At 40.8% G+C, this 24943-nt stretch overlaps 1 protein-coding gene and 1 pseudogene across 1 annotated transcript in view; both read left to right on the top strand.

Annotated features, from left to right (window-relative positions):
- Positions 1-727: 727 nt before the first annotated feature.
- Positions 728-24943, top strand: part of LRRC58 (leucine rich repeat containing 58) — a 35886-nt gene continuing 11670 nt past the window's right edge. Inside the window, exon 1 of the mRNA XM_020985886.2 lies at positions 728-1323. Within this exon, the coding sequence (XP_020841545.1) occupies positions 803-1323 (521 nt within the window). The 5' untranslated portion in view covers positions 728-802. The remainder of the gene's footprint in view (positions 1324-24943) is intronic.
- Positions 21738-23570, top strand: LOC144454517 (homeobox protein NANOG-like; annotated as a pseudogene).

Genomic DNA, 24943 nt, shown 5'->3' with positions numbered 1-24943 from the left:
AACAGGAGTGGGGGTTGGGAAAGATGTAGGATCCTTAAAAAGGAAAGATACATGTAAATCGATAGTTGGAGGCTCGCTGGTAGCAATTCTAATTTATTTCTCACTGGCCGCCCCTGCAAACTTTGCATTGGATCAGGGCACTGCAGGCCGCAAAGACAGGGCTTAAGTGAAACACTACTGCCAAAACTTAATGGGTCAAGGACCTCAGTGTGAGCTGGGTGGGTCTGGGGGAGTGGAGGGATTGGAAGTGAAAAGTGTGAACAATTCTGCCACAGCCAAGTGGGACTGCACAAGCACGTACAAGCTGTTTACACACGCACGAGAGTTAGTCTTCCTCTGCATTGCATAAGCTCACAACTGTTCCACCTGGGCATTGCAGGTGCCAACGCCTACCGACGTCCAGGTTAAACCAAAAGACAAAAAGGGCTCTTGCACGGAGACAGCCAAGCAGGAACTGAGGCCAGAAGCTTGAGAGGACCTCCCTCCGCCCTCCTTGGCCAGCCCAGGGAGGTCCCCGGACTTGCGGTTTCCAGGATCGGGGGCCTGCTTGCCTAGCCACGTGATCCTGTTCTCTGCTGGGGGTGTGAAGTACCGAGCCCGCCCCCGCCCCCTGAATCAGCATTCAAAGATAATCTCCCTCCCCGCACGCGCCTCAGAAGGCTGTTTACTCAGGTTCCGGGGCAGCGGCGGAAGCAGCCCGAGACCGCGGATCGCGCACAATCCCCTCGTTGCCAGGGCAGGAAGAAGGCGGGGCGTATCCAGGTTACGGGGCCGCTAGCTCGTCGGCGCTAGGAGGGGAAGGATGGAGGAGGCCGGAGCGGCGGCCGCTGGGGCAGGGGCCGGAGCCGGAGCCGCGGCCGCCGAGTCGGAGCTGAACCTGTCTCGGCTAGGCGTGTCCCCAGAGGCCCTGGCGCAGGAGCTGGAGGTGCGGGCCGAGGAGCGGCGAGGCTCCCGGGAGACGCAGCGGCTGCTGCTACCGCACAACCGGCTGGTGTCGCTGCCGCGGAGCCTGGGCGCCAGCTTCCCGCAGCTGCAGCTGCTCGACGTGAGCGGCAACGGGCTGGTGGCTCTGGGGCCCGAGTTGCTGTCCCTGCGCTGTCTGCGCACGCTGCTGGCCAAGAACAACCGGCTCGGAGGCCCCGGCTCGCTGCCCAAGGGCCTGGCGCAGGCGCCGCTCTGCCGCACCCTGCAGGTGCTCAACCTCAGCGGCAACTGCTTCCAGGAGGTGCCCGCCGCGCTGCTGGAGATGCGGGCGCTGCAGACGCTCAGCCTGGGCGGCAACCAGCTGCACACCATCCCGCCCAAGATCGAGAATCTCCAGAGGTGAGGTGACCCCCCCAGTGCGCCGCCTCCGGGGAGACCCCCCCTTCCTGCTCCTTCAGGGGAGACCCCCCCCGTACTCCTCCTCCAGAGGAGACCCCCCCAGTGCGCGGCCTCCGGGGAGACCCCCCCTACTGCTCCTTCTGGGGAGACACCCCCCCTCCTCCAGAGGAGACCCCCCCCAGTGCGCCTCCTCCGGGGAGACCTACTGCTCCTTCAGGGGAGACCCCCCCCCACACTGCTCTTTCAGGGAAGACCTCTCCTAGAGTGCCGCCTCCGGAGAGACCTCCCTACTGCTTTCAGAGGAGACCCCACTACTGCTTCTCCAGGGAAGACTCCCCTACTGCTCCTCCAGAGGAGAACCCCCTGCTGCTTCTCTAGGGGAGACCACCCTACTGCTCCTCTAGGGGAGACCTCTCTACTATTCCTTCAGAGGAGAGATCCCCCTAGTGAGCAACTTTTAGGGACCCCCCCACTGCTTCAGGGAGACTTCTCTCTGCTGCTCTTCTAGGGAGACACCCACTCTATTGCTTCTCCAGGGAGAGACAACCCTCCCCCCCACTACTTCTACAGAGGGAGGATTCCCCCCCTCTACTGCTCCTTCTAGGGGAGCTCCAGAGGAAGACCCCTCCCCCATTACTGCTTCCCCTCCAGGGGGAGATCCGCCTACTACTCCAGGGAGAGACTGCCCCTTCCCCTAACACTTATCCCCAGGGTAAGTATGCCATTTCAGCCTGGGAATCCCTCCAGTTGTTACATAAGGGGACACTAGGATTTTCACTGTAGGCTTTCTAGAACTGGTGGTGATTCTTACAAATGGTGGTTTTTATAAATCAGGTACTTCTCTCCATCTCCATTTTACAGGTGAGCACACTAAGCCCCAGCAAAGTTGAAATGACTTGGCCAAGGCCATTCATAGAGTAAAGTAGCTTTGTGGAAATGTGATAGAAAGAGGGCTGGCTTAGGAATCAGACCTTGGGCAAGACACTTAACCTTGCTGAGCCTTGGTTTCTTCATCTGTAAAATGAATGGTCTATATCAGTGGCATAGAACTCTGGTAGAAACAAGGTTTATTAAATGTGTATAAGGGCTGCTAGGTGGCAGAGTTCATAGAGCACTGGGCCTGGAGTCAGGAAGACTCATCTTCCTGAGTTCAGATTTGGCCTCACACATTTACTAGCTGTGTGACCCTGGACAAGTCACTCAGTTTTTTGTGTGTAAAATGAGCTGGAGAAGGAAATGGCAAACCATTCCAGTATCTTTACCAAGAAAACCACCAAATGGGGTCAGGAAGAGTCAGACTGGACTGAAAACAGTTGAACAATAACTACAACAAACATACATAAAGATCCCTGTGGGTAGGTTGACTTAGTTTTAAAATGTAATGTCATGTATGTTTTATTGTATTTTTCTTTTGTTAAATATTTCCCAATTACATTTTAATCTAGTTTGAGCTGCACTCAAGGAGTGTCATGGGCTGCATTTTTGATATCTTGGAATCTCACCTTCTGGAAAAGGTCTTTTCTTGGTCTCCCTCAGTGCTAGTTCCTTCCCTCTGAAATTACCTCCGGCTGTGTATTTCATACATACCTAGTTGTATGTTGTCTCCCCCATTAGAAGGTGAGCTCCTGGAGGGCATAGTAAGTAAGCCCTTATTGAATAGTAATTGACTGAATGAATAAACCAGGAGGCCTTGGGCAAGTCATTTAACTGTTCTAGGCCTCAGGTTCCTCATTTGCAAAATGAGAATGTTGATGTCAGGTTGAAAGACAGCTCGGGTTTGGAAGAAGACCTCTCTAGGTCTCAGTTTTCTCATCTATAAAATAAAGGAGTTGGACTAGATCAGGGATTCTTAACATGGGATCCTTCAACTTGTCTTTTTAATACTTTAATAACTGTATTTTGCTATAATGTTTTCCTTTGTAGTTGTAGTATTTTATTTTATGTATTTAATGTAATTAATTAATGTAATTAATTTGTGAAAGGGGGTCCATGAGCTCCACCACAGGAAAAATGTCAGAACCCCTGGAATAGGTGGTAAGGTGGAAAGGATGCTAGATATGGAATCAGAAGATCTTAGACAAGTCATTGAACTTCTTTCAGCCACAGTTACCTTATATGTAAAATGAGGGGATTGAACTTAGATGATCTTGGCTATCCTTTCCAGGCCTAAGAAAAACTGTCCTCTCACCCTCTGATTCCAGACTCCCTCCATTCATCACCTCATGACTCTGGTTTCTGTTCAGTTACCTCTAAGAATCACAAAGTAGTAGTACCAGAGTTGTAAGGGACTTCAGAGGCCATTGAGTCAAAAACCCTCTTTTTGCAGATGAGGAAACTGCTGCGCAGAGAAAGGCTGAGTGATCTGCCCAAAGTCATACAGTAAGTGGTGGAGAGGCAGGGTTAAACCCAAGTCCACTGACTTCAAGGCAGGTGCTTTCCCATTGTTCTTTGGCTGAGTTGTGTGGCCTTTGGCCTTTGTAACAGTGTAGTCTTTACGCTGCCACTGGCCATTTTCTGTTCACTGACACCTGTGACCTTAAAAATAAGAGTTTGCAATGGTTGGTGTTTAGCAGGGCACCCAGAGTGTGGAGTCTAGTGCATAGCTCCTTAATCACAGTTGAACAGGCTGAAAGAAGCTGGAGTCATAGAACATTCTGTACTGAAAAGACCTTAGGTATTAACTAATTTAATCCTTTCATTTTGTTCATGGGGAAAATAGGAACCAGTGAAGTGGCCTTGGTAGAGTTGGGACAAGATTCTGGGGCTCTTGAGGATTGACTGCATTTTCCACTATACCTCCAGATTTACTTAAAAATGACTTCTTATAACCACAGTCTGAAGGGAAGAGGTTTCTAGTGGACAGAGCACCAGGCTTGGAGTCATGAAGACCTGAGTTTAAATCTGGTCTTAGACATTTACAAGCTGTATGACCCTGGGCAAGGCACTTTACCCTGTTTGCCTCAGTTTCCTCATCTGTAAAATGAGCTGGAGAAGGAAATGGGGGTCACAAATAGACACAACTGAAAACAACTGAACAACAACAACAAATAATTTCACAAGTATAAGATGGGGAAGGTATGGTTAGTACTTACTCTGAAAAAAAAATCTAGTGGTTTTACTAGAAAACAAGTTCAATATGAGTGTACTGTATGATGTAACGGCCAAAAAATGCTTATGTGAACTTTGGCTACATTTAGAGAGGGGCATGCTTCCAGAGTAGGGGTGTAATAGCCTTCCTGTACTCTGCCCTCTCCCAGCATCGTTTGGAGTATTGTGTTCTCTTCTGAGAATCTTGCTTTAGGAAGCCAGGATGGGAAAGTGCCTTTAGTCTTGAACATGTGAAGATGGCTGAAAGGAAACTGGCCATGTAGCCTGAAGAACAGAAGACTCAGAAGGGCTGAGTCTGTCTTCACCTGTCTTCGAATATTGGAAGGACTGTCAAGTGAAAGAGGGCTTCTTTTATTGGGCTTGGCCCCAAGGGGCAGAACCAGGTTCAATGAGTAGAAGTTACAGACAGGCCAATTTAGGCTTGCTATGGGGAAGAACTTCCTGGTCTTCAATTAGAGCTGTCCCCCGTGGAAGGGTCTCCTCCAGAGGGGGTGGGTGCCCCCTCCTGGGAGGTCTTCAAGCAGGAGCTAGACAGCCACTTGTCAGGTACATTATAAAGTGAAGGCAGAGAGGGAACAGGGTGGTGGTTCCTTTTATGTATGGTTTGAACTAGCTGGCTGATTGCTGAGATTCTTTTTGTGATTCTGTGAAACCTGCTATATTTTTCTGTGTATTTGCCCTGTGACAGTGTCTTTCTAACAAACTTAAGGATTTCTTTTTTTTTCTTTCTTGTATGCTTTTTAAAAAATTTTATTAATTTATTTTGATTTATCAACAATCACTTTCATAAGCTTTTGAGTTTTAAATTTTTCTCCCCTTACCTCACCCTTCCGTCCCCAAGACAGCTCACAATCTGATATTGGCTATACATATACATTCTTATTAAACATATTTTCACATTAGTCGTGTTGTAAGGAAGAATTAGAACCAATAGGAGGAACCACCAGAAAGAGGAAACAACACACAACAGAAGAAAAAAAAGACCAAATATTACGCTTCGATCTGCATTCAGACTCTTTCTCTGGATGTGGATAGCATTTTCCATCGTGAGGCTTTTGGAGATGTCTTAGATCCTTGCATTGCTGAGAAGAGCTAAGTCTATCAAATTTAGTCATTGCACAACATTGCTATTACTGTAGACAGTGTTCTCCTGATTCTGCTCACTTCACTCAGCATCAGTCCATACAAGTCTTTCCAGATTTTTCTGAAATCCGCCTGCTCATCATTTTTTATAGCACAGTAGTATTCCATTATATTCATATACCACAACTTGTTCAGCCATTCCCCAATTGATGGGCATCCCCTCAATTTCCAGTTCTTTGCCACTGCAGAAAGAGCTGCTATAAATATTTTTATACATGTGGGTCCTTTTCCCATTTTTATGATCTCTTTGGGATACAGCCCTAGAAGTGGTATTGCTGGGTCTAAGGGTATGCTCAGTTTTATAACCTTTTGGGTGGAGCTCCACATTGCTCTCCAAAATGATTGTATCAGTTCACAACTCTACCAATAAGGCATTAGTGTTCCAATTTTCCCACATGTTCTCCAACATTTATCATTTTCCTGTTTTGTCATGTTAGCCAATCTGATAGGTGTGATGTGGTAGTCAGAGTTGTTTTGATATGCATTTCTCTAATCAATAGTGATTGAAAGCATTTTTGCATATGACTATAGATGGCTTTAATTTCTTCATCTGAAAACTGCCTGTTCATATCCTTTGACCATTTATCAACTGGGGAATGACTTGATTCTTATAAATTTGACTTAGTTCTTCTGTGTGTATTTTAGAAATGAGGCCCTTATCAGAGGCATTGATTATAAAAAATTCTTTCCCAGTTTTCTGCTTCCCTCCTAATCTTGGTTGCATTGGCTTTGTTTGTGCACAAACTTTTTATTTTAATGTAATCAAAATTATCCATTTTGTGATCATAAATTCTTCTGTTCTCCATAAATCTGACAGGCAAACTATTACTTGCTCTCCCAGTTTGCTTATAGTATAAAGTTTGCCTTTATATCTAAATCATGAACCCATTTTGACTTTATTTTGGTATATGGTGTGAGATTTTGGTCTATGCCTAGTTTCTGCCATACTCTTTTCCAGTTTTCCCAGCAGTTTTTGTCAAATAGTGAGTTCTTATCCCAGAAGCTTGGGGTCTTTGGGTTTATCAAATAGTAGATTAGTATAGTCATTGACTACTGTGTCTTGCATACTTAACCTATTCCAGTGATCCACCACTCTATTTCTTAGCCAGAACCAAGCAGTTTTGATGATTGCTGCTTTATAATACAGTTTAAGGTCTGGAATGGCTAGGCCACCTTCCCCTGCATTTCTTTTCATTAGTTCGCTTGATATTCTGGACCGTTTGTTATTCCAAATGAATATTGTTATTATTTTTTCTAGCTCTATAAAATAATTTTTGTTAGTTTGATTGGTATGGCAGTGAATAAGTAAAATTAGCTTAGGTAGAATTGTTGTTTTTATTATATTAGCTCAGCCTACCCATGAGCAACTCATGTTTTTCCAGTTATTTAGATCTGACTTTATTTGTGTGAAAAGACAAACTTAAGGATTTCTTAGAGAATATATATTTGACAAATTCAGTTTATAGCTCTAATTTGTTGCTTTAAAATGTTGATACCCTGGATATTTTTTGTCCCAGTGTCCTTCTCCCAGTTCCTGTAAGGCAGGGACTATTTTGGATGTTTTGTCTTTGTATCTCTGGAATCTGGCCTGAGGCCTGGGATCATCAGTATATTAAGTACTAGACCTGTGAATTCATTGCTGTTGAGCAGTGGTGTAGAACCCAAACGTAGAAACATTCTAGTAGTCCAAATATTGACTTAGAAAACCACAAAATTCATATTATCTATCTTGTATTTTTATTCATTTTGTTAAACATTTCCCAGTTACTTTTTAATCTGATTCACTCTGCTAAAGAGAACACATAGGTGAGAAAATTCCATCTGCCAGTAAAGTTCAGTTTAGAGTTTTAGGCAGCAGATCATTGAGAGGGTTAAGTGGCCAGGGTTACATTGCAAGTATGTGGCAGAAGGATTTTAATTCAGATCTTCTTGGCTCTTTATCCATTATGCTTCAGTGCCTCTCTGCCTAGCTCATAATAGGTACTTAATGCCTATTGAATTGAATTTTAAAATTAAGAAAAATGTTTTTCTTTTAGGGCAGTTTAAAAAAAATGTTAAGGAGAGTATAACCTGTGTAAATCTCTTTTAGTTCAAAGGAAGGGACTTTTAGTATCACCGATTAACTCTTAGCTTTTCAGCAAATACTTTTGGCTTAATCTTTGTTGACTTGTTTGGAATTGGCAGTGATTGTATCATGTGGGTGATGCCTGTATACTACTGACCCTTACCCCACTTTCAAAATATTTGAAGATGAGAGAACTGAAGAAGCCTTTTTGAAGTACAGTAAATAAATACAAAGGACTTTTAGATCATAGGAATAGCTCTATGTTTGGGGCAGCTAGATAGAGTGCTAACTAGGCCCAAAATTAGGAAAACTCATCTTCCTGAGTTCAAATCTGGCCTCAGACAGTTACCAGCTGTGTGAACCTGGGCAAGTCACTTAAACCCATTTGCTTCAGTTTCCTCATCTGTAAAAGGAGCTAGGGAAGGAAATGGCAAACTACTTCAGTATCTTCACCAAGAAAACCTCAAATGGAGTCACAAAGAGTCCGACAGGACTGAAATGACTGAACAAGATTTTATGTTTGAGCCACCTTATATTAAAATTGTATTTCACTGCCTTCTTCTTGGTACACATTTTAGAAGACTATGCTAGCAGAATGCAAATTTTAGTAGATTGTATCAACCTGGGAAGGCCTTTTTGTGTGGTGACTTTTTAGGGCACAGCAACTTTTTAAGGTTCTCACAGATTATAATCTGAATCATGGGCAAGCATATATACATCAATAAAGCCCCAGATTCTTGAAGATAGACTTGTAAAGCTATTTAGTTTCAAAGCATTTTCATGTAAGGCTAACTCAACCTGTATAATAACCCTATGGCTATGATTAAGGTAGTTTTTATTCCCATGCAGATTAGGAAACTGCTCAGAAGGGTATCAACTCTGTTGAAAAATCACATTTCTAACCCAGATCTACCTCCTCATTGTGCTTTTTAGCAGTATGGGGAATTTTGACCTCAGAGAGTAGTAGTGATAGTAGCTGACACATATAGTTTTTATATTTGTTTTGGTCTTCAAAACAGGTGGTTCTATGAGATATTACAATTAGTATATCCCCAGTTTATAGATGAAATAACTGAGGTTCAGAGTAGTTGAATGACTTGTCCAATGGGTGAACCCAACTAAGATGTGTCTGAGAGTGAAGGATTCAAACCCAGGTCTTTTGGATTTCATATCCAGCTTTCCATTAGTCTCATAATTTCTCTGACTAGACTAGATAAATGTTAATGATTCATAAATTAGTGGCAGTACAAGTAATATAACTTTTGAACACTATCAGATTTCAGAGATGTTTCCAGTTTCATGTAGGAAAAATGACTTTTACCGACCTTGAAGGATGGGTAAGATTTAGATAAATGGAGAAAGGAAAATAGAGGTTCTCTAACTGGGAAGAAACATCTTATTACTCTAGGAGGCAGATGAAGAAAACATAAATTTAAGTAGGTTTAGTAAATTCATATTGATACCAGGGAAGCTAGAATTGAAGGAACTTGAGAAACCATCTATTCTAAGCTTCTTTTGCAAGTTTCTTTCTGTTGACATTCCTGACAAATGGTCATCAAAGCTTCTGTTAAAACATTTCCAGAGACTGCAAATTTCACCGTTTTGTGAAGCAATCTATTCTTTTGTTGACTACTTCAACTGTCAAAAAAGAACACTTATATAAAATACAAAATAAGCTTACTCCTTTTTCTACATGGTAAGCCTGCAAACATTAGAAGAGATGTCAGTGCCCCCTCCGTCTTTTCTCCTGGCTAAAGATCTATAGATTGCTCAACTGTTATGTGTCCAACATAGTTGCCAAACCACCCAGGTTGCCCATTTATGAATGTACTCTTTTTTTTTTTGGTCACCATTCTTAACATTTTGAGATGTCAGAAAGCAAACCCATGGGGAAAAAAATCTCACAGAAAAAAATGTCTTTCAGAAGCAGTAAATACTGTGTGTTGGATGACACCTGTCTGACAGTGGCTCTTTTTCTGTTCTAATTAAATTGAAGCCATATGAGTATGTAGTTAATATAACTGTACTGCTAGAGAAGATGTGGGATGTATATAACCCTCAAAACAGTTTATACTAGACTTTACATAAGTGTTCATGTTGCCTGTTTAGAACCTATTTACTTTCCTCATTGTTTGGCCTCAACTACCCAGTTTGTTTTCCTTGAGTACAAGTAAAGATGAGATTTAAAAGCTGGCTATGAAAGTGAAATGAGCAGAACCAGGGAACATTGTACACAGTAACAGCAATATTGTACAGTGATCAGCTATGAATGACTTAGCTATTCTCAGCAATACAGTGATCCAAGACAATTCCAAAGGAATTACTGATGAAAAACGCTATCCATCCCCAGAAAAAAGAACTGATGGAGTCTGAATAAAGATGGAAGTGACTGGTTTTAACTTTCTGTATTGTGTGTGTGTGTGTCCTTTGGGTCCGTGTCTTGTTTCACGACATGAGTAATATGGTAATAGATGTTATATGATTGAACAGGTATAATCTGTATCAAATTGCTTAATGTGAGGGGGGATCGAGGGAGGGGAAGAGAAAATTTGGAACTCAAAAATTTTGAAAAATGAATGTTAAAAATTGTCTTTACATGTAACTGGGGGAAAATATTATTTTTTAGAAGCTGGCTGTAGATAATGGAGAATTTTAAAAGTTATATTCTTTTGTAGTGATTAAAAGTTTCACAGCTCTGTTGTGAGATGCAGAATCACATAGTGGATAGGAAACTGGCTTCAGAATTTGAATGATCTAGATTCATGTCCTGCCTCTAACAACTGACCCTGTGGCTTTGGGCAAGTCTCTTAACCTCTCCATGATCTCAGTCACTGTTTGAAGTTGCAGAGAAGGTGTTGACTTGCAGGGGTCCCTATGCCAGGGAAATCACAGGTCCTGCCCCTGTTTCCTAACTGGAATATGTCACATTTAACAGCATAAGTAGAGTTCTCTTTTTAAGATTTAAAACTGAGAGATATCCACATAGCTAGTTTTGTCCAAATCTGGTTAATTTTGTGGTGGTATTTGGAGATTTTTGGGGGGACAGTTTATTAAATTATGTAACAAAGGCATTTGCATAAAACCATGAAGCCATTCTCAGACCCAGTCCTGAGAGACTAGCTTAAACTCTATTCCATTTCCTACCATTTATTAAGTGCCTACTCTGGTAGTAGTCACTGGGGAAACAAAGAAAAGAAAAGTCTGTGCTCTCAGATTTATATTCTTTTGGGAGGGATTACATGTTCTACATTCTCAAGTATGAAAAAGTGTGATTGCTGCCATTGTCAGTAGTATTTGACAGGTTGCGAAAAATAGGAGAGATAGGTACCCCAAGATTGGAGAAGGGCAAATGTCCCTTTTAAAAAAAGAAAGAGGAGACACTTCTGCTTCCGGGAGCCAAGATGGCAGAGTGAGACGGCAGTCACTGTCACTCTCCCCTATCAACCTCTGAAAACCCAGAAAGTATCACCCCAGAAAAAAACCCTGGAACAGCTGAACTAGAAGAAAGACGGGAGCAGCAGCAGCAGCCCAGCAAACGGTCTCCCAGTGCCTCAGCAAAAATAAGGGAGGCAGAACTACAAGGGGCCCCAGGTGATAAGTACCCTGCAGCATTCATCTGAAAGGAGATGAAGAAAGCAACCTAAAGGCTTCCTAAAGCCCTGCCTTGCTGATTCCAACCCAACACCAGGTGAGCTAGGACCCTGCAGCCTCCAATTGTGAAGAAATCCTGAAGCCCAGGTGGTAGAGCAGGCAAACACCAACACCTGGACCTCCGAGTGCCTCAGTGAGGGGGGGGAACGGTGGAAACCAGCTCAGAAAACCACCAGGTGCCTCACTCTACCAAAGGAATCTCCCCAGTGCATTAGCAGAAAGAGGGAGACAAACAGGGGGCCCCAGGCAGATAAACACCTGCAGCACCCATCTAAAAGGAGCTGAAGAAAGCTAAAGGAAAGGAAAAGCAGGCAACCTAGAATTGCCTGAAAGTTCCAGCCTTGCTGATTCCAGCCCAACACAAGGTAAGCTGCCAGAAACCTACAGCCTCCAATTGCCAGCATAAGAGGCCCCAGCACACAAAGCCAGTGACCAAGACCTAGGCTCCCAACACAAGAAGCTTGGGTCAGTGCCCTCTGTTCCCAGCAGGAGAGCTCAATCTCTTTAAAGGCCAGGGAATAAAAAACACCATGAGTAAAAAGAAACATACCATAGATTCATATTATGAGAAGAGTGAAGATCAAGACAGAAATTCTGAAGAGGACAACATTGTCAACAAACCCACATCTGCAACAACAAAAGGGAATATGAACTGGTCTGAAGCCCAAAAAGCCTTCTTAGAAGAGCTCAAGAAGGATTTTAATAGTCAAATGAGAGAGGTAGAAGAGTCCTTCAAAAATACAATTGGCCAATTGGAAAAAAAATACACTGAAGAAAACAAGTCCCTAGAAAAAAGAAGATCCAATTGGAGAGGAAGGACAAAAACTAACAGAAGAATACACTGAAGAAAACAAGTCCCTAAAAAGTACAATTGGCCAATTGAAGAAGGAAGTACAAAAACTAACAGAAGAAAACAATCTGTTAAAAACTAGAATTGGACAAATGGAAATTAATGTCTCTATGAGAGAGCAAGAATCAGTCAAACAGAAACAAAAAAATGAAAAAATAGATGAAAAGTAAAATACCTCATCAGTAAAACAACCACCTGGAAAATCGACTCAGGAGAGACAATTTAAAAATTATTGGACTACCTGAAAATCATGATGAAAAAAAGAGCCTGGACAGTATCTTTCAGGAAATCATAAAGGAAAACTGCCCAGAAGTCCTAGAACCAGAAGGGAAAATAACCATAGAAAGAATCCACCTCACCACCTGAAAGAGATCCCAAATTGACAAGCCAAGGAATATAATAGCAAAATTCCAAAATTACCAGATGAAAGAGAAGGTGCTGCAAGCAGCCAGAAAGAAACAATTTAAATATCATGGAACCACAGTCAGGATTACACAGGACCTTGCAGCTTCTACATTAAAAGACCACAGGGCATGGAACATGATATTCTAAGGCAAAGGAGCTTGGAATGCAGCCAAGGATCAATTACCCAGCAAAAATGAGCATCATTTTTCAAGGGAGGTGGATATTCAATGAAATAGGAGACTTCCAAACTTTCCTGATAAAAAGACCAGAGCTCAACAAAAAATTTGATCTTCAAGTACAGGACTCAAGAAGGACAAAAAAAGGTAAATGGGACAGAAAGATACAATATGTTGTTAATAAGGGGGGGCTGTTTAAACCCCTACAAGGGAATATGAGACTTGCAACCCTTGAGAACTGTATTGTTATTACACCTGTTAAAGGAGTATACATAAAGAGGGTGGATATTAGTTGACTTTGATGTAATGATAAAAAATCTAAGTGGGTTAAATGGATCCAAATAAGTGGATCAATCTGATCTTAGAAAATGTACTGAGAAAGGAGGAGGCAGACAAGGGTAAATTACATTACAGGAAAAGACACAAAATCCTATTACAGCAGAGGGAAAGAAGGGGGAGCATTGTTTGAACCTTACTCTCATCAGATTTGGCTCAAGAAGGGCATAACATAATCAGTTAGGTATAGAAATCTAACTTGCCCTATAGGCAGTAGGAGGGAAAAGGGGAAAGAAAAGGGAGGGGGGAAAGAAGGGAGGGAAGAAGCAGTAAGAGTAAAGGGGAAGAAAAGGGAAAGGGATAATAAAAGGGGAGGGACTGAAGGAGGCGGTGGTCAAAAGCAAAACACTAGTGAAGGGGGAAAGGAAAAAGGAGAAAGAAAAGCATAAATGGGGGGAAAGGATGGAGAAAAAGACACAGATAGTAATCATAACTGTGAATGTGAATGGGATGAACTCTCCCATAAAACGGAAATGGATTGCAGAATGGATTAAAAACCATAATCCTACAATATGTTGTTTACAGGAAACACATTTGAAAAAGAGTGACACATACAGGGTAAAGGTAAAAGGCTGGAGCAGAATATATTATGCGTCAGCTGAAGTAAAAAAAGCAGGGGTAGCAATCCTGATCTCAGACAAAGCAAAAGCAAAAATAGATCTAATCAAAAGAGATAAGGAAGGAAACTACATCCTGCTAAAAGGCACCATAGACAATGAAGATAATATGCACCAAATGGTATAGCATCCAAATTCTTACAGGAGAAGTTCAGGGAGTTACAGGAAGAAATAGACAGCAAAACTATACTAGTGGGGACCTGAACCTCCCCCTCTCGCACTAGATAAATCTAACCACAAAATAAACAAGAAAGAAGTTAAGGAGGTGAATAGAACATTAGAAAAGTTAGGTATGATAGACCTCTGGAGAAAACTGAATGGGGATAGAAAGGAATATACTTTTTTCTCGCAGTACATGGCACATACACAAAAATTGACCATGTACTAGGGCATAAAAACCTCACAATCCAATGCAGAAAGGCAGAAATATTAAATGCATCCTTTTCAGATCATGATGCAATAAAAATTATATGTAATAAAGGGCCATGGAAAGATAGACTAAAAAATAATTGGAAACTAAATAATCTAATCCTAAAAAATGATTGGGTCAAATAACAAATCATAGAAACAATCAATAATTTCATTCAAGAGAATGACAATAATGAGACAACATACCAAAACTATGGGATGTAGCAAAAGCAGTTCTTAGGGGAAGTTTTGTAGCTCTAAATGCTTACATAAATAAAATAGAAGAAGAGAAGATTAATGAATTGAGCACACAACTAAAAAAACTAGAAAAAGAACAAATTAAAAATCCTCAACTAAACACCAAATTAGAAATATTGAAAACCAAAGGAAAAATTAATAAAATTGAAATTAAGAAAACTATTGAACTAATAAATAAAACTAAGAGCTGGTTTTATGAAAAAAAAAACAATAAAATAGATAAACCTTTGGTTAATTTAATTAAAAAAAAAGAAGAAGAAAACCAAATTACAAGTATCAAGAATGAAAAGGGCGAAGCTACCACCAAGGAAGAGGAAATTAAAACAATAATTAGGAATTATTTTGCCCAACTATATGCCAAGAAATTTGACCATCTTAGTGAAATGGATACATATTTACAAAAATATAAATTGCCCAGATTAACCGAAGAGGAAGTAAAATACTTAAATAACCTCATCTCAGAAAAAAAAAATTGAACAAGCCATTGATGAACTCCCTAGGAAAGAATCTCCAGGGCCAGATGGATTTACATGCAAATTCTATCAAACATTTAAAGAACAATTAATTCTAATACTATATAGACTATTTGGGAAAATAGGTGAAGAAGGAGTGTTACCAGATTCTTTGTATGATACAAATATGGCACTGATACCAAAACCAGGAAGAGTCAAAACAGAAAGAAAATTATAGACCAATTTCTCTAATGAATATAGATGCAAAAATTTTAAACAAAATACTAGCAAATAGATTGCAGCAGCTTCACAAGAATAATACACTATGACCAGGTAGGATTTATACCAGGAATGCAGGGTTGGTTCAGTATTAGGAAAACTATCAGCATCATTGAGCATATCAACACCAAAACCAACAGAAACCACATGATCATCTCAATAGATGCAGAAAAAGCTTTTGATAAAATACAACACCCATTCCTATTAAAAACACTAGAAAGCATAGGTATAAATGGAGTCTTCCTTAAAATAGTAATTAGCATCTATCTAAAACTTTCAGCAAACATTATAGGTAATGGGGACAGGCTAGAAGCATTTCCAATAAGATCGGGGGTGAAACAAGGATGTTCATTATCACCACTGTTATTCAATATTGTACTGGAAACATTAGCTTTAGCAATAAGAGAAGAAAAAGAAATTGAAAGCATTAGAATAGGCAAAGAAGAAACAAAGCTTTGCAGATGACATGATGATATACTTAGAGAATCCTAGAGAGTCAAGTAAAAAATTACTCAATAATAAACAACATTAGCAACATTGCAGGCTATAAAATAAACCCACATAAACCATAAGCATTTCTATATATTACCAACAAAAGCCCAACAGCAAGAGATAGAAAGAGAAATCCCATTTAAACTTACTGTAGACATTATAAAATATTGAGGAGTCTACCTACCGAAACAAACCCAGGAACTCTATGAACACAATTACAAAACACTTTTCACACAAATAAAATCAGATCTAAATAATTGGAAAAACATCAGTTGCTCATGAGTAGGCCGAGCTAATATAATAAAAATGACAATCCTACCTAAGCTACTTTACTTATTCAGTGCCATACCAATCAAGCTACCAAAAAATTATGAAACTAATGAAAAGAAATGTGGGGGAAAGTGGCCTAGCACTTCCAGATCTTAAATTGTATTATAAAGCAGCAATCATCAAAACTGCTTCGTACTGGCTAAGAAATAGGGGGCTGGATCAATGGAATAGGTTAAATATGCAAGACACCATAAGTAGTCAATGACTATAGTAATCTATTATTTGATAAACCCAAGGACCCCAGCTTCTGGGATAAGAACCCACTCTTTGAAAAAAAAGCTGCTGGGAAAACTAGAAAAGAGTATGGCAGAAACTAGGCATAGACCTAAATCTCACACCATATACCAAAATAAAATTAAAATGGGTTCATGACTTAGATATAAAGGCTGATACCATAAGTAAACTGGGAGAACAAGGAATAGTTTACCTATCACATCTATGGAGAACAGAAGAATTCATGACCAAACAGGAGATAGAGAACATTATGAAAAGCAAAATGGATCATTTTGATTACATTAAATTGAAAAGTTTTTACACAAACAAAGCCAATGCAACTAAGATTAGAAGGAAGGTAGAAAATTGGGAAAGAATTTTTACAACCAGTCTCTCTGATAAAGGCCTTATTTCTAAAATATATAGAGAATTAAGACAAATTTATAAGAACACAAGCCATTCCCCAATTGATAAATGGTCAAAGGATATGAACAGACAGTTCTCAGATGAAGAAATTAAAGCCATCTATAGTCATATGAAAAAATGCTCTAAATCGTTAGTGATTAGAGAAATGCAAAAAGAAAAAAAAAAGAACTCTGAGGTCCCACATCACACCTATCAGATTGGCCAACATGACAAAACAGGAAAATGATAAGTGTTGGAGAAGATGTGGGAAAATTGGAACACTAATACATTGTTGGTGGAGTTGTGAAATGATCCAACTATTTTGGAGAACAGTTTGGAACTATGCCCAAAAGGCTACAAAAATGTGCATACCCTTTGACCCAGCAATAGCACTTCTAGGGCTGTATCCCAAAGAGATCAAACAAATAGGAAAAGGACCCACATGGGGACAAAAATATTCATAGCAGCTCTTTTTGTGGTGGCAAAGAATTGGAAATTGAGAGGATGCCCATCAATTGGGGAATGGCTGAGCAAGTTGTGGTATATGAATGTAATGGAAATACTATTGTGCTGTAAGAAATGATGAACAGGCTGATTTCAGAAAAACCTGGAAAGACTTGTATGGTCTGATGCTGAGTGAAGTGAGCAGAACCAAGAGGACTTTGTACACAATAACAGCCACATTATGCGATGACTAATATTGTTAAACCGAACCCTTCTCAGCATTACAAGGATCTAAGACATCTCCAGAGGCCTTGGGATGGAAAATGCTGTCCACATCCAAAGAAAGAACTATGGAGGTCGAATCGCTATCACTTAATTTTTCCTTCTGTTCAGTTTTGTTTCCTCTTTCTGATGGTTCCTCCTGTTGGTTTTAATTTTTACTTACAACTTCACTAATTTGAAAACATGTTTAATAGGAATGTAAATGTAAAGCCTATATCAGATTGTGCACCATGTTGGGGAGGGTAGGGGGGAGGAAGGGGGAGAAAAATTTTCAACTCAAAAGCATATGGAAGTGATTGTCGATAAATCAAAATAAATTAATAAAATTTTTTTAAAAAGAAAGAGAACAACATCTGCAAATATAAATCTTTGAACTTGATATCAATTCCTAATTCTAGAATGGATAGTCATGAAAGAACTGGTTGATGAACCCTAGAAAGGAAGAGTGATTACAAAGAGCCAGCATGGCTACATCATGAACAAGTCTTGCTAGACTAACTAGTTTCCTTTTTTTGACAGGGTTATTAAACTGCTAGGTGAGAGGAATGATAGAGAGCAACATCCTTGCTGAAATCTCATATTAACTCTTGTGAAAGATATTGATAAGGTCACAGTAGAGTTAGATGGATTCAAAACCAATTTAATGATCAGAGTCAAATAGTACTATAGTTGTTAATGGTTCAATATCAGCATGACAGGACTGTCTGCAGAAGAGTATCCCAAGCAGTCAGTCTAGAGACACAAATACAAATAAAAACAAAGACATTCCCTGCCACTAAGGAGCTTGTAATCTTATGGGGTTAGAGAATTTCCTGGAGAGGTCCAAAGAAGTCCAGAAGCAGCATAGCTGATGGGAAATGGGGAGATGACTGCCCTGGAGCCCATGGCCCTGCCCTCCAATCACAGCTTCTGTTCAGAGGGGCAGAGGGTGTTGATGATATTTGAGAACTGAGACAGATTAAACTCTCAGGATAATGAGATTTCCTAATGATTAGTTGTATGTGTGTGTGTTTACATTTTTGTCAGTGACTGATTATAAGACTAGAAGACATGCTCATCAAATTTTGCAAATGGCGCCTAATACACTGAATGAAAGATTTAGGATCTAGAAACATGCTAGAGCAGGGGGAGTCTGTGGGTAGATTTAAGTGGGTCTTTGAACTTGGATGGGGAAAAATTACGTTTTTATTTTCACTAACCTCTTAATTGAAATTCAGTATTTCCTTCACTTGTTTAAAAACATTCTTCTGAGAATGGGTCTGTAGGCTTCAGACTATGAGAGGGATCCGTGGCACAAAAAAACTGAAGAACCCTTGAGCCAGAGTATTTCATCAAATAAGATGAAATTCAGTAGGGATAAATGTGAAGCCTTGCACTTGGGTAAAAGATCAATTGGACAAATACAAGACAGGAAGGTATGGTCAGGCAGCAGTTTGTCTGAAAACAACCTCTGGAGGTTTTAGAGGAGTGCAGGCTCAAGATGAGTCAGCAGGATAATATGGCAGCCAGAAAAGCTTGTTTGACCTTGAACAGGATTGAGAGAGGCATAAATTCTAGGAATAAGGATGTGATGGCAATGAACTCTGCCCTCATCCTCTAGTTTATTGTGTCCAGTTTCTGGTGCCACAGTTTAAGAAGGACATTGATAAGTTAGAAGGTGCCCAGGATAGCAGAGGGCCTTTAGTTTATGTCCTTTGAGTATCTGTTGAAGGTAATGGGAAGAGTTAGCTTAGAAAAGAGGGAGGCAAAACACCTATGATAACCGTCCTCCTCTACTTGTAGAGATACATCTGTTCTCTCTGGCTCCAGAGGTTGGAATGGGGAGCAAGGAGTGGAAGTTGCAAAAAGGAGACTTTAGTCTTGATGGCAGGAAGAATTTCCTGCCCATTAGAAGGGCCTGAAGTGCAGTCAGTGATGTGCCTGGGGAGGCAGTAAAAGACCTGGACTGCCACTTGTCAGGCGTGTGATTTGGAGGAGGAGAGGTGGAGATTTCTTTTATGTGGGGATTAGATTGGATGACTGTTAAAGGCCTTTTCAACTCAAATTCTGTGATTCTGTGAAAGCTTAATTTGTCTCTCTATCTTGCCCTGGCTAGAATTACAAAAGTACAGACCCACTCATTGATAGGAAAGCTTTGACCTGCTCCATTTTTGACCTGGGCTGATTCACCTCTTTTAAAAACAATTTAAGTGTTGTATTTTTCCAATTCTATGTAAAAACAATTTTCAACATTCCTTTTTTGAAAGATTTTGAGTTCCAGATTTTTCTCCTTCCCTTCCTCCCCTCCCCCTTCTCCAATACAACCACCAATCTGATACAGGTTATACATCTGCTGATTCACCTCTTCTTTTTTTTTTTTCCAACTAGGCAGTGGGGTTAAGTGACTTGCCCAGGGTCACACAGCTAGTAAGTGTTATGTGTCTGAGGCTGGATTTGAACTCAGATCCTCCTCACTCCAGGGCCAGTGCTCTATCCACTGCGCCACCTAGCCCCTGATTCACCTCTTCTTAAGCAGCCTGGTAGCCCTACCCTTCCAGGAGTATTATTGCTGAATTTACTGTGGACATTATATTGGATACTGCAGCTCAGAACTCCTGAGCTCAGGAGATCCTCTTGCCTCAGCCAGTAACAAGAATTACAAGTGTGTAGCACCATACCCAGCTCAGATAACTCTCAATGTTATGCTAATGTTGATAGTTATGATTATTGTTAAAAGTATTTTAAAATCTCAAAAGGAGCCATTTACACAGATAATTTATTGAAAATAATGTATTAAATGTGTGAGCATGAAACAGAATGCTCTAAATTTGGATAGATGAACTTACAGCATTTTAAAATAAGGAAGTAGACTCTGTATAGTACTTTAAACACTAGCTCTATGAAAGGCATAAGTAATGCTCCTTCTCCCTAAGTTATGCCAGACCTACTAAGGTTGGACTTGGAATCAGGAACACCTGAGTTCAAATCCTGCTGCCTCAGACACTAACTGTGTGACCCTGGGCAAATCACTTAATCTCTCTGTGCCTAAGTTTACTCATCTGTAAAATGAGGATAATAATAGCACCTACTTCCCAGGGTTGCTGTGAGGGAAATGTGAAGTGCTTTGTATCCTTAAAGCACTTTATAAATGCTAGCTATTATTATTTCACTATGAGCAATGAAAGAAAATAGTGACTGAACAGCAGAGGTCTATCTCTTCTCCTTGTGCGGTGCTAATTAGAGCTGCCACTCTTTCTTACTTATCAAGTACAGAGTAGAAACAAGTAACTGTCATATGGACACCGATAATACTTAGACTGAGTGTCTCCCCTTCTCATCTTACGTTGTCATCACAAGACCAGACTTCCACTAAAATTATAATGAAAATCAGTGGAAAAATGATTTCTCATTCTGCCAGTTGAATTCTATTTCAGACCTTAACATCAAAGTTAATAGACTCAAAATGGGAGTTATCAGAAAAAGCTTTTGATGGGGGGAAAGGGAAATCTCACCAAGATTTTAGTTATTTTGGACTTACCCTGGTGGAGATTTTGATCATATATTGAATTATTAGTTAAAAAGATTATTAGCACTTAATTCTCAGATCCTCTAATGTTTAACCCACTTTAATCCTGGAGGGGCCTTAACTCCCTGTTGAACGAGTGAACACACCGACTCCACCATTTCTTAGGAAGATGAGATGCAGGAGGGCTTCTAGCACATCTCTCACTAGCAGGTTCACTTTTGATCTGGTAAGATAGGAAGACAGGAGTGGAGTGATAATAAGGGGTTAAATAAGCTTACTTTATTCTAGTCTAGTCTTCTCAAAGAGAGTTTGCTGATAATGGGAGCACCAACTCCTACAGCATTCCCTAATAACCCTTCTCGCAGGGGCTGGCGTGAAGGGGGCGCAACTACACCTTGTCTCGATGGAGTCAATAGAGACCAGCACAACTTGGACACTCCTGTAAATCCCTCAAGCTTCAGTGGGGGCCGGTTGAGGCAAACACACAGATTCCCCCTCCAAAGCCTTAATGGGGGCCGATCAAGGCACACACAGCATTCAGCCTGCGTATTCACCCCATGGGGGTCCCCAGTCACTGACCAGTGCCTGCTTGCTTTATAGGGAAACAGACAAAGAATGCACATTGCCAGCAATAGCCTCACAATTTTACATCACTTCATCGCTGTAATCTGCTGCGCAAGTGTGGTAGAAACTGTTTTGAACCATGATCGTGAGAGCTCATATCTAACACCTGGGAAGTAGAGATTGTTATGGCTATGGATCCTGGGAAGAAAACTCTAAGAAAGAATAACAAAAAAGCCACTTTGCACACACACTAAAATTCACTTTACTTACACTCTCTCTCCCTTAAATTACTTGAAAAGCATTGAATTTTTATGACAGGTCTGTATAGTGCATTTGCTGAGATAACGTTCCATAGTTGTTTTGTCCTTTTTAGCACTGGAATTAGACCCCACAGAGGCTGATGTTTAGCTACCCTGTGTACTCTCCTGGGACACTGGAGCCCTGGATTAGGAGTTTGGGAATGGGAGTTGGCTAACTAGCTGGTCGATTGGGGCAAGTGGGTCATTTCCCCAGGCCTCAGTTTACACATCTCTAAAATTAGGGAATCGAGTAAGATGGTCTATCTCTAAGGCCCCTTCCAGCCATATTGGTGTGTGTTTCCCCTAAAAGGAATATTTATTGTTCTATTTCTCAAAGAACAGTCATACCCTCCAGATTAGGCCTCTGTTCCTATGCTAGGAACAGCTGTACTGTCATTCTAGATTAGTTTCTATCTAAAACACTTGGGGTTTGTGGAGCATTCCATATTTTGCCAAGTACTTTGCCCACCACACACTCAAGGCTTTTGCTCCTGGATTTCCTGTGACTGCCCTGGTTGGACCCTTTCTCTTGAGCATCTCACCTCAAACATGAGCTCCAGTCCTCACTCAGAAATACTGGTTGTGCTGGCAGGAGAGCCACAGGAGCTGCCCTTCCAGCCCAGAGAGTGCCATTTACCTTCCCAGATTTATACTTGAATTTCCATATACAAAGTATGGAAAAGCTCCAGCCAAGCACAGTTTCTATTGTTCCTCTTTCTTCTTTCATGTATGGATATGTTTATCAAGATACTCCTGACTCTGCCACTAGTTCTCCTTCAGATAACTTTTTCCTTACCTAACAAACTCAAGATCCATCAGTGAAAAGATCAGAATCTGGTCAAAAAACCTAAGATGAGGACAATGTTTTCTCAGGCTTGATTGAATGTACTTATTTCTTTTTTTTTTTCTTTTTGGTGAAGCAGTTGGGGTTAAGTGACTTGCCCAGAGTCACAGCTAGTAAGTGTTATGTGTCTGAGGCTGGATTTGAACTCAGGTCCTCCTGACTCCAGGGCTGGTGCTCTGTCCTCTGTGCCACCTAGCTGCCTCTGATTGGATGTACTTAACAGTAGATTCATGGAGCAAAAATACTATAGCCCACAGCAGATCCAAAATGTGGCTGAGAATTTGAACTTTACTTAGAAATAAATAAAGAACTGTTTTCAGAACCAGAGAATGAAGTCAAAGGGATAGCAGAAAGATACCATGTGGTCAAAGAATGGCAACAGTATGGTTCAGAATGGATCAGCTGTTGGCAAGTGCATAAGCCTCTGTTCATTTCACCAGGACTACATGGTGAATCCTTCTAGAAACTGTACAGAATGGTGGTGAGGGCTCTTATCAGCACCAGATGTTCTAGCATATCCCTACCCTGCCAGTGACTTGGATACCACCTTTGGAAATAATACTAGTGTTCCATAATACTATCCCATGAAACCACAGACCCATCTCCCACCCCCACCCCCATGTAAAATATCTCCCAGATTACTCCATGGACATGCAGCTTCCCCCTCTCCACTTTAAGTCAGAAGAGGGCTATGATTATCGGCAGGCCAGAGATCCTCAAACATAGTATTTTGATCCCATTAGAGTATGTACATTCTTGCCATAATCTGGGCAGTTAATTTCCCAACCCCGCACCCCTCCCATCCCCCATGTCTGTTCTTAAGGCTGTCATTACCACTGATTTCTTTTCCCTACTGTGGCTCTTCTTGTTTTTAGCCTCTCTGTTATAGGGTGGTTGAAGCTGGTTAGTTTATATGAGTGAAGGCATATCTCAGGCCTCTCCATATGCTGCTAGCTGCTCCAGGTTTGGGCACTATTAGACAATGTAGAAAGTCCATGAGTTTCAGGATCCTGATCAAAGTGACAGGATGAAACCCAGCATCAGTGGGAAACAGAGGCTTAGAAAGGATGTGATGAGAAAGGACATGTCCATGAGATTTTATAGCTTTGTGTTTTTTAAACTAGGCTTTTGGTGAAATATTATGGTTAGGGTAAGTTAAAACTCTTTGTCTTTCTGGATTTTTTATCCTTAATATGTTATTTTAATAGAGACGGAAGTTAATGCTGGTTAGTGCCTTCTCTCTGAGATCATTTCCCAATTTATCCTATATATGTCTTGTTTGTACGTAGTTGTTTGCATGTTCTCTCTCCCATTAGATTGTGAACTCAGTTGAGGGCAAAGACTGCTTGCCTTTTTTGTATCCTCAGTGCCTAGCACCTGGTAGGCTCTTTAATAAATACTTGTTCACTTGGAAAAAAAAAAGAATTGAAGACATTATGACGGTTGTATCCTGTAGTTTTGTGGGATAAAGTAGCTGATTTCAGTATAGTTTAAGACAGACCCCTAGTCTCAAAGAGATTTTTTTGTCACAAAAGAGGAAATTTGTGCTTTTAAAAAATTTTGCTTTATAGAGAGATGAAGCTGGTTTTTTGGGGGGGGTTTTGGGGGGGGCAAGGCAGTCAGGGTTAAGTGACTTGCTCAAGGTCACACAGCTGGTGAGTGATACGTGTCTGAGGCCGCATTTGAACTAGGGTTCTCCTAATTCCAGGGCCAGTGCTCTATCCACTGCGCCACCTAGCTGTCCCATATGAAGCTTTTTTAAAGACACAAACTATAACCTTGCAACAGCTGAGCCATGTGGAGGGCTTTACAATTTCTGCCTAAAATTGATCCCAGTTAATCATTTTGGATTTTTTCCACCTTTCTAAGATTTTCTTGGTAGAAAATTGGTGACTAGGGAGTGTGCAGATTTTAAAAGAAAGAAATATTGGTCATTTTATTGGTAGGTAAGCAAAAATTAGTTGTTTTAGAGTAGAGAGGGGTATCACTGCCAGATCCACAAGGGATCTTCTGGAGAGGCCTCCTCACTGATGCTGGCAACACTCTTGAGTTGTACAGTTACATTTTGTAACAAAACATATACTGTGTCTAATTTCACTGTAATAACCAATTGGAATGTAATTTTACTGATTGGCTGCAAAGGGGAACCCAGACTCCAAGATGGATTATTTAAACATTTTCATTATGTCATTCTCCTATTAAGAAATCCTTAACTGTTTCTCATTGCTTAAAGCCTCAAGTCTAACATCTTTAGCTTAGCATTCAAGGTTTTCTACCATCTATCAAGCCTACCTTTCTCCCTTTCATATCTTGTATTCAGCTCCTCGTCACAAAGTCCACATTACAACTAAAATGTTCTGTTCTAAACAGCATGGTGTAACTGGATTTGGGATCAGAAGGCTGGGTTCAAATTCTTACTGGGCCAGGAGGACTAATGTGACATTGAGTAAACTTTTTAAGCTATTTGGGCTTCTGTAAAATGAGGAGGTTAGAC

Source organism: Phascolarctos cinereus, unplaced genomic scaffold, assembly GCF_003287225.1.
Source record: "Phascolarctos cinereus isolate Bilbo 61053 unplaced genomic scaffold, phaCin_HiC Scaffold_726;HRSCAF=1367, whole genome shotgun sequence".
Lineage (NCBI taxonomy): Eukaryota > Metazoa > Chordata > Mammalia > Diprotodontia > Phascolarctidae > Phascolarctos > Phascolarctos cinereus.
Note: the sequence above shows the minus strand (reverse complement) of the source record. Positions and strands in the feature narration are given on the sequence as shown.